This window comes from Neolamprologus multifasciatus, chromosome 1 (assembly GCF_963576455.1).
Source record: "Neolamprologus multifasciatus chromosome 1, fNeoMul1.2, whole genome shotgun sequence".
NCBI classification, from domain to species: Eukaryota; Metazoa; Chordata; class Actinopteri; order Cichliformes; family Cichlidae; genus Neolamprologus; species Neolamprologus multifasciatus.
In genome coordinates this window covers 28,332,596-28,346,199 of record NC_140439.1, presented here as the reverse complement: position 1 = coordinate 28,346,199, position 13,604 = coordinate 28,332,596, and the positions used below count along the sequence as shown (strand labels likewise).

Genomic DNA, 13,604 nt, shown 5'->3' with positions numbered 1-13,604 from the left:
ACGCCCGAATCTTAATCCGACCTGTTACATAATTCACATCACACATGATCAGGAGACAGATGAGAGATCACATGCACATGGAAAAGAGGAAAATAACATTTTCCATCATGTGTACATGTATTACTGTTTGGGTTTGCTTAGTGCAGCATTTATCAGTGAACTGTCACTGGACCTAAACACAATTGTTTTCTGTTTGCATTTCTCAAGCACTGTTAGTAGTTGCTTATGGTACTTCTTTCAAACAATTTAAGAGGTCCAATGTAAACTGAAGAACATAGTTTACACACATAGATGACCCAAAAACAAATTGAAGGAAGAAAGGAATAATGTATCTCAGACAAACATTAATTTAAAGCGTATGCATACAAACATATCAGCTAATGAGAGACAAAACTGCCTGTTTGAAAAGATGGAGAGGCAGGAATTAATCAGTCATGGTCCAGTGGGTAAACGGAAGATGAGGGGAAGGAAAAGGCAGGATTGAACGTTAAACTTGTAGGCTTAATGACAAGTAAACAACTGTTACATAAATTTTAAAGTGACATTAACTATTTGTAGGTATGATTTAAAACATTGTCACATGCCTCTAGCTTTAGGAAATAATTTTAACATATATTTATTAGCTTAAAACGATATATGAAAAAAAAAGCCCTGAAGTTTTCAGGTTTCTAAAGGTCACATGTGCGTGTGAGAGCTAGTCAACTAGATGTTGGAGCTCTGCTGCCTTCCTTGTCCACACCAGTAATACTCTTCAGTTTAACTAATTATTCAGATTTTATAAATGGAATTTGGATTAATGCAATGATCAGACACTGCCCAGTCTTTAACCTGCCAACTCTTGTGTATTATGTGCACAGCCTCTTCCACACACTACTCAGACAGCTCCCTCACTGTAAGCAAAATTTATTGTGCAACATTTATGTCTTTTGCGTAGGATTTCGAGTATACAACCCACACAGACATGCTTGTGTGCTGTAGTGCAAAAAGCCAGCACATAGTCTGGCATTTCTGATAGTTTAAAAAGTTGGTTTGATAAGTAAAGGGAAAGACAGCCGAGTTTTCCAAGAAAAGGAAGGAGTTATAAAACCATTAAACACGAAGAAGGTAGATGTGAAAAGCACTGAAAGAGGCTGCACTGTATAGTTTTCATAGTTTGGGGGTTTTGTTTTTGTTTTTTTACACTTGTTTTCACTTCAAATACATTATTTGTCTATGAAGATCTAATTTGGTCTTCTCCACAGCAGGGGCTAAGCTAAAGGACCAACAACAGCGCATCACAAGCAGAAGTAGACTACAGACCTGCTGTTTCACATAATTTTGACACTGCCCATTAGTACACAGCTACAACATGTAGTCTCAGGTCACCACCCAATGATGCTGGTCCCTTAAAACACACAGTGTATTTTCTGTAGTGTGAATGCCTTTAAAACATTCACGGTACAGAGAGCAGGACCTTTTCCTGCCACATGCTACATGTGAGAAAGGAAAATATACCAACCTGTTTCTCCAGAAACAGGAGAGGGTTGAAAATAATTATTTTTCTTAAGATACTGCATTACTTCCATCAGTCATTGAGTTGAGCTTTCTGGATGAGAGTTTTTCCCATGTAGAAGGATCAGTCTCTGTACCAGCAAGATGAGAAAAATGCATTACTCTGACATTTGTTCTGCTTTTAATCATTTGAAGTAGCAGAAATCGGACACAAATGTGATTCTTTCTGAACACTTCATCTGTCCGAAGGCCTTAGCCTCTTTTGTCTTATTCTGTATCTTGATTACCTCCTAACTTTGATTCAAGTTGTGTCTCTTTCTGTGCGTGTGTGTAGGCTTCATAGGAATGCTCTATTCAGGCGCAGTCCTTTAACGAATGACAGCTCTCATCTACACATACAGAGCCTGGGCCCCTTAACCAGAGCCTCCACCACTGGTCCTTTGTGTGCATGTTGTGTGTCATGTTGTCCTTGTTTGTTAGCATTCATGTGTGTTTTTGCAATATGTGCTTTAGGAGTGTATGTGTTCCCAAGTCTGGCTTTCCCTAGAGCGAAGTAATCTGACACCCACTGTGCACATATGAATTGGGAGCTGTGTGTGTGTCTGCTTTTGGGGGTTAGCAAACCATTCCTCAGAGGCTGTTTTTTCCCTCTGCTCACTTAAGCGCTGCCCCCCCCCCCCCCCCCCCCCCCCCCCACGCCAATTCATCAGCCCATGCTTCATTTTGTTCCTGAGTGTCACCTTTAGCCCAGATCCCAGTAGTACCAGGAGCCTCTTTGACCAACTGGGAACATCAAACCTTGCTTGGAAATCAGCCAGCCAGAACCCACCATACCCAGTGTGTGCAGCCAGCCCTCATGTAAATACGAGAGACGGTGTCCTTGAATGCTGACCTTTGTCATACATTACCCCGTTGCTCCTGTCTCTTCTCTCTTGTTCTAGCTCACTGTTGGTCTCCTACTCCCTTTGTTCACACAGTTCTGATTCAGCCCATAAAGAAAAGGAGATTGTCTGTGAATATAGCCTCCCTCTCCATCTCCTTTACCCTGCTTTTATTCAGCCTACAGCTGGCTAACAGACCCCCTCCTCCCCTCCCTCCCTCCTCATGTTTTGTATTGGACTGCGTCTCTCTCCACGTGCAGCACCAGCTCAAAGGCATGTAGGAGGAGTTCCCTGAGTGGAATGTGTGCGACTGGCTGGCTATGATATGCACGCACTCACACATCTATACAGCAGCAGCTCATAGCTCACACTTCTGCATAGCCAGCTGAGAGGGACTCTATTCTACCCAGCCCCGCTGTGGTGGGAGGAGGACAGGGTGTGTTTATGTGCTTCTGTACTTGTGTTCTTGTGAGGACCAGCACAGTCATAGTTTCAAAGAAGAGAGAGAGAGTGAGAGCAGTGTTTTCCCCTAAATTTGACTTGAGTTTGGTTTGCTGCTGGCTCACTTATTTAGACCTGCAGAGGTTATATGTACAGGCAACTCCTGTGCGTCAGAAGAAAGAAAGCTGTGATTCTTTGTGCTGCTGTGTATCAGCTGACCTCCTGCGGGATTCTGGGAGTTTTCTCTGGAGAAGAGCAGGAGATGGAGAACTAAGACAGGCTCTTCAGCTGTTTGCTAAAAATACCCTCCTTAAGGTCTAAACTCATTTATAACACAAACAGCAGGATTTGTTTAATTTTGTTGTGGCAGGAGACACGCGAGCTAGTTGACTATCATCTTACTGACCCAGCTGCACCTTTTTGTAGTTGAGAATCAAATACATTTAATGAAAGTGGCTTAGTATAAGCTGTAATTTTACTGTGACATCTAGTTCTCCTTTGTGCTCTTGTATAGCTGTTAGTCAGAGGGGAATAGCGCCGTTAAAGGTCCTGCTCTCTAGTGCCAGCCCCACCCACAGCCCCTGGCCAAACTGGTGGAGCATGCACTCTTATGATTTCTCTTGAGTGTTTTCCTCGTGTAACTGGTTGATCTTTTGTTTGCAAATGTTTTTCCAATGAATATTAATGATGTCATCGTCAGTGCGGCTGATGTTTATGTGCACGCCACATAGAGAAGAAACAATCAGTGTGTGGCTTCACCCAACAACTCAGCTGACATGGATGGTCTAAATATATTCCTTTGAAGTGGCCAAACTGGAAAACTTGTGTCATTCACTGCATTGCCCCACACCCCTTCTCTAAACAAGTCTTTCCAGCCCAAGTTAAATGGCCATTTTCAAGCATGCAACACTGAACAGGCAGAACACGTGGCTTTCTGGCATGGGTACATTACATTTTGTTTTTGTTTTTTTAATTGATACTTTTTTCCAGCTGATCCCCCCCCCCTTTTTTTTTTTTTTTTTTTTTTAATTATTATTATTTGTTCGTTTGAATGTGCACTGGTCATATAGCTACTGCTGACCCTTTCTTTGTCTTGTCCAGATGCAACAGAGGAGTTTTTTGAGTACGACGCGGAGGAGTTCCTGGTGTTCCTGACCTTACTCATCACAGAGGGAAGGACACCAGAGTATTCTGTGAAAGGCAGGACTGAGGGGCTACATTGTCCGCCAGCCCAGTCAGCCATGCCTCCTCTTCACAAGCATGAATGCAGCGACAAACTACCCCAGGTAAGATTTATTTCATACATCCAGGCAAGGCATAAAGTTATCTGGTACTGTACCCTACATTTAAAGGCTTGTGTTTTTTAAACTGTTCCACATTAAGAATATGGCTGCATGTACATATTGAAAGGAGCCCTATGTTTTGTATTCGTAAAATAGGCTTACTTTGGTTCGCTGTGGGTCAGCAGTTAGTGGTAGTTACGTGGCTGTTCCATGTCATATCACCTGCAATGATAGCCCTACAGATTTTAACATGATTAAAAATTCCATGTGGAGATATTATTACTATGGTCATGCTATGGACACAATTATCAGACAAGCCCGGGCATGTCTGAGAGCTGTGCATCACCCTCAGATGATGATTTAGTACCTAAAAAGAGAACTACTTCAACCAACCACAATGCTTTGCAAAATGTACAAGAAAACTGTTCCCACTAAGCGTGGAAACAACAAACCATTAAGTACAACTGGTGATATGCTACCCAAATGTAAAAGAGTGACTCTACCGAGAGCTGCAGCACACGGGAGTTAGAGTCCATCTGACCGGAAATGCAAAGGGTGGATGGAAATTAGTGCTGTGGTTACACGGTCGAAGAGCGTTGCTTTAAACAACTGGTTAAAAAGCTTGACCTACGATATAAAATTCGAGTTAGAAAATCTGTGTTAAAAGTATATATATATATTTTTAAGGTCTAAAAAAATATACATTATAATTTAAGGTTTCTGAGTGAGTAGAGTGTGACTTCATGCATTTATCTGCAGTTTGGATCAACCTTACATGTAAATATAAGGGGATCACATTTAATACAATTATATTGCGTTCTTGTCTTTCTGAAATGGTTAACAGGTCGATACAGAGCCAATCTCCATGTTACGTGTAGCCAAATGATAGATCCACCTGAATTTTAACAACATGTAGATTTGCACCATCATTCACTTTAGTAAACATTTTATCAGGAATCGAGGTGTAAAAGGCACAAAACGCTGATAACCTTCTGTGGGATGACCTTCCAGTCCTCCTCCAGGCACAGAATTTTTCCTTGCTTTAAGCAATGTCAATGTACACAGTTACTCATGCAGTCTTTGTTATGTAAACTAAAAGTTGACTTTCCTGAGGCTGGGCGGTATACCAGTTCATCCAGTTTATCTGGTGTACTGCCCTGAATTCCTTTTAAATTTTGTCATACCAATCCACAGCTGACGTTTTGAGCGCTTCAGGTATTGATTAGTTGCGCATTAATCTTACGGTTTTAACATCTCAACGTAATAACTAGGGGTGGGTTTTTATAATCGATTTATCGATTAAAATCGATTCTGGCTTGGATAACGTAAAATCGATTCATTAAAATCCTGAATCGATTTTTTAATATAAATTTATTTTGCCCGAAATGCCAGAATCTCTGGTGAAATCTCACAAAATTTCAACAACCACCAAACAGCTAAGACAGTAAATCAGAGCAGGAACACGGATTCTGCACAAAGACTTAAACACAGCGCAACGCGGATCAGAATCAGTTAGATGTCGCCTTTCTCACAGTCTGGGCTGAAAGCCGACAGCTCGCTGATTTTGAAGCGTCGGCAGGTCGAGCTTTGTGTTTAAGTCCTTTTTGCGCTGATTCTAAAGCTGTTTGTTTGATCTCTCTCCAAACAATACTGACTGAACCAGCAGCAAAAGAAGATCCAAACTATGCTTCACATAAACATCGTCATGTATTCACTCTGACTTTTGCTGTTTTGCTTCTGCCACGATGCCCAGCTCTCTCTCTCTCTCTCTCTCTCTCTCTCTCTCTCTCTCTCTCTCTCTCTCTCTCTCTCTCTCTCTCCCCCCCTCTCTCTTTGTACTGTTTTCTTCATTATTCGCTTGCTTGTTAAGCACAAGTCTACCGTTGTTTACAGGCTGTCGGCCGATGTTTTTTTTTTTCTTCGTTTTATATACTTCTGAAAAGAAAACCTAATTTCTGCCGTTCAATACTGAACAAATTTAAACTTTTTAAAATTATGCAAAATGCAAAACGCTTAGCCGTGTCTCTAATAAAACCGCTGTAACTTCAGAGGTAACTTCATGTGTTGATTAATGGTTTTCTTTCGTTTTTGATGTACTGAAGAATATTTTTGTAAAATCCCAGAAAAATCACCTTCATGTTTTTCTGTGTTTTATCCTCAGCTACTTTGACACAAAGGCCTCTGCTGTGATGCTCACACCTTTGATAAAGTCTTGCGTGTGTCAGCTTCCTTTTTATAGATACAAAAATATGTAAATGTACTGATCTGAATTATAATATTTCTGACTGTCAAAATTTCCCAGATTCAAATCGAAGTGAATCAAATCGAATCGAATTAAATCGAATCGTGGATCGAATCGATTCGGGACCCTGTGAATCGGAATTGAATCGATTCTAGAAATCAGTGACGATACCCAGCCCTAGTAATAACCCAAGACAGACAAACAAACAAAGATAAATTGGAAAGTGGAGATGTGCAGGAACTGAGTCTGCTGTCTCAAAAGTTTTGTTTAAAACCTAAATAAATAATAATGTTTTTTGCAGTGTTGTGGGTTTAAGCCCGATGATAGAGGAGCACCCAAAAATGTAAACAATGCGGTATGCTGACTTCATTCAAAAACACCAACAATAAAAAGATATACACATAATTTCAAAGTATAACAGGTGACCTGTTAAGAATTAACTGTCAGCTGAATTTATTGTTTTAGTTGCGCATTTACAAAAACCAAAACAATAATATTTAAACACATTCAGTTGTTTTTGTATGTTGTTAACTCCTGACAGTTGAAAAGTAACGTATTACGTAAGACTAGGTAACAGCCCTCGTGCAATAAAAGCAAAAGAAAAGAAGTGTAACATGTTAACAGGATGTTTCAGGATGAGTGGTACCTAAGCTGCTCTGATTTGATGGTATACACACTGTACTGATGCATTAGTAAAGATAATGAAGCTCTGTAATAAATTTTTATTTCTAGTTTGGCAGCAGAGTTGTAACTTTGTAACAAACCGCTGTGTAAGGCTGCTTTAATTTTTGCAAAGTATAGCTAATAAATTGAGTCTACAGTATATCCCTCTGTCACTGGACTGCCGTGCAGGATAAAAATATCTTCTTTTTTTTCAACTCAGAGGTTAATAGTAATATTTACTCTCTACCTGCTGTGCCCCTAACTTTGGTGTTGACATTCACTAATGAACACTAACCGCTCACCTTTGTCCACGGATGTGTGTGTGCCTAGTGTCGGCAGGCGAGGCGTACCCGTTCTGAGGTGATCCTACTTTGGAGGAACAACATACCCATTATGATCGAGGTCATGCTCCTTCCAGACTGTTGCTATGGTGATGAGTGCCCCCCAAGTGATCTCATCAGTGACCCGGTCATCAAACAAGATGCTCTGCTGTTGGAGAGATGGACCTTGCAGGCTGTTCCTAGACAGTATGACTGACACGCACACACACACACACACACACCATTTTAAAGATGGGGAATGTCTATTTTGCTATTTTTCGTAACGTACACCATCCTCTTTTACTATACAAGAAGCATTACCTCTCTGCTTACTTTAATGTTCGGTTTTGCTGATGAAGAATCATCTTAAGCACAAAGAAGTTGTTGTGCAGACAGATTTTTCTAAAAAAAAAAAAATAGATTTGAAAGTGTTCAAGACACTATTTGTTCAGGCTACTAGAATAGTCAGATTTTTCAAAGAAGAAAAACAACACAAACATAACTTGTTTACTGGCTCTCAGCCCTGTTTGATCTTGTTGAGACTAGCTGAAAAAGCACTTGATTTATGGAATACAAAATTGTTATTACTGTCAGAGCTATTCATGCCTTAATGATAGGGAAATGATATCAATAATCTTGTTACAAACGTTTTTTTAACTTGACTGGACAGAGCCTCACGCTCACAGTCTGATGATAAAACTGACTTTGAGCCAAATGGACAACAGCATACTCACAGATGCAGAAACTTATAATACGTCTGTAAGGGTCACTGCAGCTGCTAAACTTGAAAGGATGTACATGGTATGTTGGGTCTCTAAGTATCATTTACATGTGCTTGTTTACCAGCAGGCCTGTTGCACATGGACCAAACATGGGGCATAACAGTCGTCTTACATCATGTGTTTTACAAAACTGCTGCATAAAAACTGCATTTTATTTTATATTTGGGGGACAAGGAACACCTTCACCAACAACAACAAAAATTTGAAAAATCTTTAGTTAAAAAACAAAAAAACCCCAAAAGGACAGAAAAACAAAGCACAGTTAAAAGCTTTAAAAGAACTAGAAAATAAAACAATGGTCAAAAATCCAAAAAGTGAATAATAAAAAATATATATAATTGGTGCGGTACTCAGGGAGTTAATTAGTCTGACATATTGGCCTACTTTCCTTCTCACATGTGTAGGAACAAGGAACACTGTGAAAGATTTAAAAAAATACACATCGTTTTCTCATTAACCTGACATACTGGCACACTTCCACCATTTTTTTTCTCTTTTTTTATAGAAGCGGCGACCGTTTCATTGAAGAGAAGACCCTGCTGTTGGCTGTTCGTTCTTACGTCTTCTTCTCCCAGCTCAGCGCCTGGCTCAGTGCCTCACATGGCATCGTCCCCAGAAACATCCTGTACAGGTCAGATGTAGCACTCACTGAAGACTTTAACGGTGATGAGCTGAAGACTGTTCAGTCAAGCTTCCACACTAGTGCTAGTTCCACACTAAAGCGAAAGTTATGTTAGTTGCACATTTATATACACATGTGTAAATTTTGTGTGCATAGCTAAAATGTTATTACAGCCCAGAACGTTCTTTTAAACTTAACAGTTAACAGGACCCTGTTTATTGAATCAGGATTTTTCCATCCAACAGGATCAGTGCTGCTGACGAAGAGTTGGTGTGGCAGTTTTCCCAACCACCTTCAGAGCACATATTCCCAGTCCCCAATGTTTCCCAGAGTGTTGCACTGCAGGTCCGTGTCCAGTCGCTCCCCAGACAGCCCACCTATCCCACCCTGGCCTGCAGCATCCATACCGGCCTTCCTCCGCTTTACAGTAAGACTCCCAGCCTCAACCCAAACCTTAACAGCCATGGTGGCCTGCCCACCCTCAAAAAGAACCAGGACCCCAGTAAGGACAACCTCCTCAGCAACTCTAATACGTACAGCAAGAGCTCCAACTCAATGTCCAGCCTTCTCCTCAACGGCTTACCCATTCCCAATCTCCCCATCAACAACATCCCCATTAACAGCCTTCCTCACACATCTGTGCCACATCCATACAGCAAGAAGAGCCAAGAGCCTGGTGAAAATCACTCGTATCAGAATGGAGAGCTCCCACAGGGCAACGCCCCCCAACGTCAGGGCTCCCCACTCTTCCACAGGCCCTCTCACTCCCCCACGCCATCCCGCTCCCACTCCCCCTCCCCACTTCCTACAAGTAAAGCAGGGAAGTGGCTGTACTCAGCTCTCAATGGTTCATCTGAACCCACACAGGTAGAAGACTATGGTTCTTGTACCAGCAACAACAACGAGAGGTCAAAGAGTGCACTCCCCGAGCCTCTGAGAGCTTTTAAGAATTTTTCCATGGCCGAGCCACCCCGCTGCCCCTCCCCGAGGCCTGCTGCACCTGAGACAAACCCACTGATTGGTTCCCTGCTGCAGGAGAGACAGGAAGTTATTGCCCGTATTGCACAGAGGCTCAACTTTTGTGACCCCACAGCACCCCCACTCCCTCCCGGCCTTTTTGCTTCTGACAACCCTCCCAAAGCCATGTGGGGCAGTAACCATGATGATATAACTGCCAGTAAGACCAAAGAGCCTGAGGTACTGCCCTATGAGTCTGTGGGACATGTGTGGGCCACCCCATTTAACACACCTGTGGCTGACACTTCTTTCGGGAAATGGGAAAGCTCCTCCCCTAAACCTGCAGCCTGCAGGAGGCTAAAAATGACTGAGACAAGAGACAGAGAAGAGGAGAGGAACGGGGAGAAGGAGTCGGACAGAGAAAAGGAGAAAGACAGGGAGAGGGATACAGACAGCTCTCTGATTGCCCAAGCAGTTCAAGACATTACTAGGCTCATTCAGGAGAGACTGTCTGTCCCCTCTCTGTCCCCCCGGCACAGCAGAAGCGGCAGCCCTCTGCACCATACTCACACAACAACAGTGACACACACAGTCCGCACATACTCGCACACCACACACACCCCACATGCCCCACACACTGCCACCAACGGCTACACCAGCGGCCACATACCTAGCCACGAACCTCACAGAGGCAGCACGCACACCGCTGCCACACACACGCCTGTTTGCACAGACAAGCCCCGAGTTGATCGGGGTTCCGAATGCCATTCTCCCCGGGCCCAAAATGGTGCTCAGTCTACACTTGAAGAACCCTCATTCAGAGGCCAGTCCTATGCACAGGCTGGTCAGCGTTTACGAACTCCTCCAAAGGAAAAGCTCAGAGTCAGGACACCCAGCAGCCATGAATCCCCCCCTGCCTCCCCCCTCATCGAAAACCGCTCCTGGCAAGCCCAGATTTCGAACTGGACTTGCGACTACGCCAGCCCAAACATGAACTGTAACAGAAGCCACGACCACAGCAAGCCTCAAGCTCAATCCCAGATGCAAATGCAGATGCAAAACTGCAAACCTGCCCAGGCCCCGACCCTGCAGGATGAGAACCAGGCACCCTCAGATTCTGGTTGCTCCAGCACATCAAGTCTAGATATGACTCCACCTTCTACTGTTCTCGTAAGACAATTCTTTCTCTAATGAGCATTGTTCAGTATGTGTGATACCCTTTTTAGTCATCAATAATGTGTCACACCTGTGCTAATCACAGTTTTATATGTAAGACAAAAAAAAGGTAACAGAGTAACATGCTTTATTCTAAGTTCAGCTGGGGTGGGAAGATGATGTAAGTTCACTTGTCCACTTGCAAGCTGCTTTAATGTATTCTCTCTATACTCCCAGCGTGCTTCGAGTCCCTCCCCTCTGCGTCCCTGCAACAGCTGGAAGAAACAGAATCGCCACTCATTAGACGCTACAGCAACCAAGGCCTTCCACCCCTGCACTGGCCTGCCTCTGCTCTCCAGCCCTGTAAGTAACACACAAGCACACACACATTCATGTACAGTAGCTTCATGTCTTCTAACTGAAACAGTTCTCAGCTTCAAAATTGACCATCTGCGAAAAAGACACTTGAGTCAGATGCGGGCTTACCTAATGTTTTAGCTATGCTTTAATAGTCACTGTCAGAGTCCATGCAAGTCTTTGTCATAACACCATGCTCACCACCTCTTGTTGAAGCATTACTCACAGTGCTTCACCAATGAATATACTACAGTACTTTAAATGTTGATGATTAGGATAGCTTTTTTTTTTTTGGCTGCTGGGCTACTGAGTAGTTTTCAGCGTTGATGTGCACACATGGCGATACGTAAGCTAAATGACTCATCAGCATCTCACCAGTCACAAGTTTCATCATCACAGTTTCCTGTCTTCTGATCACTTTTACACATACTGTACACACACACATTTAAGTCTCACCAGCAGCAAGCTGACACATGCAGGTCATGACACTCTCTCTATAAAAATATAAATAAATAAAAATATGTGTTGATGGTGTCCTGTGTGTCTGCTACAGGTTCCTCAGAGGAAAAGTCAAACAGGATACTTTGACCTGGACACCTCTGTGGCTGGCTGTAAGGGTTTGCCTTGGGCCTCTGGGAAAAGGTATACATTTTCTCACCTGGGATCTGTGTTACTATAGTTACTAGTTTCCAACTCATTTTGTACAAGAAACTAAGTTTTGGGCGCTTTGACTAGTTACAATGCAGTCTTTTGTCTTACAGTTACCTCCCACATTATCTGATGATTACAGTACCATCTGGATCTAGTTACTCATACTTTTCATCATGATTTTTAAAACCTACATGTTTCGCTCACTTTCCAGGCTCACAGCTTTTATTATATGTAACAAATATCGAGAAAAACTTGAAGATAGAGGTATTTTGTTTATTATACAGCTTATATTGTAAAGTACAGAAGATTCAGATCATAATCACACCCGAACCCTTGGATACAAAAGCCTCAGATAAACAGTTGCATAAATCAGGCTGTGTGAGAAAAGATGAGACCATAGCAGCTTCACAGAGGGCTAAAGCTGGGTCAGCCCCATTCTGCTGACTTTTCCTCTCACAGTGCCACCTGCTGAAGCTCTGCTGTACTGTGACTGCATCTAGAAATGCACACACGCAGCTCAAAATGGCAGACAGCACTGAACTGGCTTAATATACACAGAGATTCATGGCTCTGCCTACACACAGCAAATGTGGGTGGAAGCTCAGTGCTGCTTTTTTGTACAGCAGATGTTTGAAGAGTTTGGTATTCGGGGGTGAAAGGTCATTTTAGCTGTTTAAAAGAGCTGTTTTGCTCTGGTTGGTGAAAGGCACTATATGATATTATTTGTTTATATTTTGCCAAAAAACATGGTTGATTGAAAGAGTCATATGTAAAGTTTCTATGTTGTGACCTGTGGGCCTGAACACTTTATTTGCACTTCTAGTGAATTAGGATTTCAGAGTAACCAACATTTCAAGTTGCCACTCGTGTTTATACACAGATGGAAGCCGGTTTGAGATAATTTTAGCTCACCTGAGACGCATATCTATTAAGGCACACTAGAAATGTGTGCCATGTAAATACCTTTAGGCATTTACATAACGCATTTAAAAACGTGTTGATCCAGCATGTGTTTTTTTACTACAGGGTGTGTCTAAAGAGAGAGGGGTACACGGATGAGTCACAGCAGCTGTTCAGTGCTAGTGCTCCACCTGCCAGTCTCAGCCTGCTGGGAAACTTTGAGGTATAGCACACAAACTCAGAATCATCTGTTCTCTTCAGCTATCGTGTTTGACATTAGCTCAAGTCCGCTTCTCCTTTTTGGATCCCTAAACTGTCACATTCTCAAAGGGATTTAACCTTGAGCAACCACCATACTTTTTTTTAAAGAAAAATGACAACAAGACAACAAGTCCTGTTTTTAAAGCTTTCAAGTAAAAACCAAAACTGTGTCAACCTGTAGAAAAGTAAGAGTGACATTTTTAAAGCTGAACTTATGTCCCATTAGGAGTGTGTGCTGAACTACCGCCTGGAGCCTTTAGGGACAGTGGAGGGTTTCACAGCAGAGGTCGGCGCCAGCGGATCCTTCTGCCCCAGTCACCTTACCTTACCTGCAGATGTGTCATTCTATAGTGTCTCTGATGACAATGCTCCCTCACCATATATGGTAAAATTTCTTTTTCTATAAAGTAATAATAAAGCCCCCTAAGCCTGGAGATAAAACCATATTAGCTCATGTGTGTTACTTCTGTTTGCCTGTTTTTGATTGTCATGTGTTTTCTGGCAGGGTGTGATAAACCTGGAGTCCCTGGGAAAAAGGGGCTATCGTGTACCTCCATCAGGAACCATTCAAGTGGTGAGGATTTTCTTTCACAGTTGA

The 13,604-nt window shown here is 42.5% G+C and overlaps 1 protein-coding gene across 1 annotated transcript in view; it reads left to right on the top strand.

Moving 5' to 3' along the window:
- atosa (atos homolog A) overlaps positions 1 to 13,604 on the top strand; it is a 33,500-nt gene that overhangs the window by 17,937 nt on the left and 1,959 nt on the right. The window contains exons 2-10 of the mRNA XM_085154755.1: positions 3,915 to 4,099; positions 7,332 to 7,528; positions 8,609 to 8,734; positions 8,971 to 10,852; positions 11,075 to 11,200; positions 11,748 to 11,836; positions 12,872 to 12,968; positions 13,233 to 13,391; positions 13,512 to 13,580. Coding sequence (XP_085010881.1) covers positions 3,915 to 4,099; positions 7,332 to 7,528; positions 8,609 to 8,734; positions 8,971 to 10,852; positions 11,075 to 11,200; positions 11,748 to 11,836; positions 12,872 to 12,968; positions 13,233 to 13,391; positions 13,512 to 13,580 — 2,930 coding nt within the window. The remainder of the gene's footprint in view (positions 1 to 3,914; positions 4,100 to 7,331; positions 7,529 to 8,608; positions 8,735 to 8,970; positions 10,853 to 11,074; positions 11,201 to 11,747; positions 11,837 to 12,871; positions 12,969 to 13,232; positions 13,392 to 13,511; positions 13,581 to 13,604) is intronic.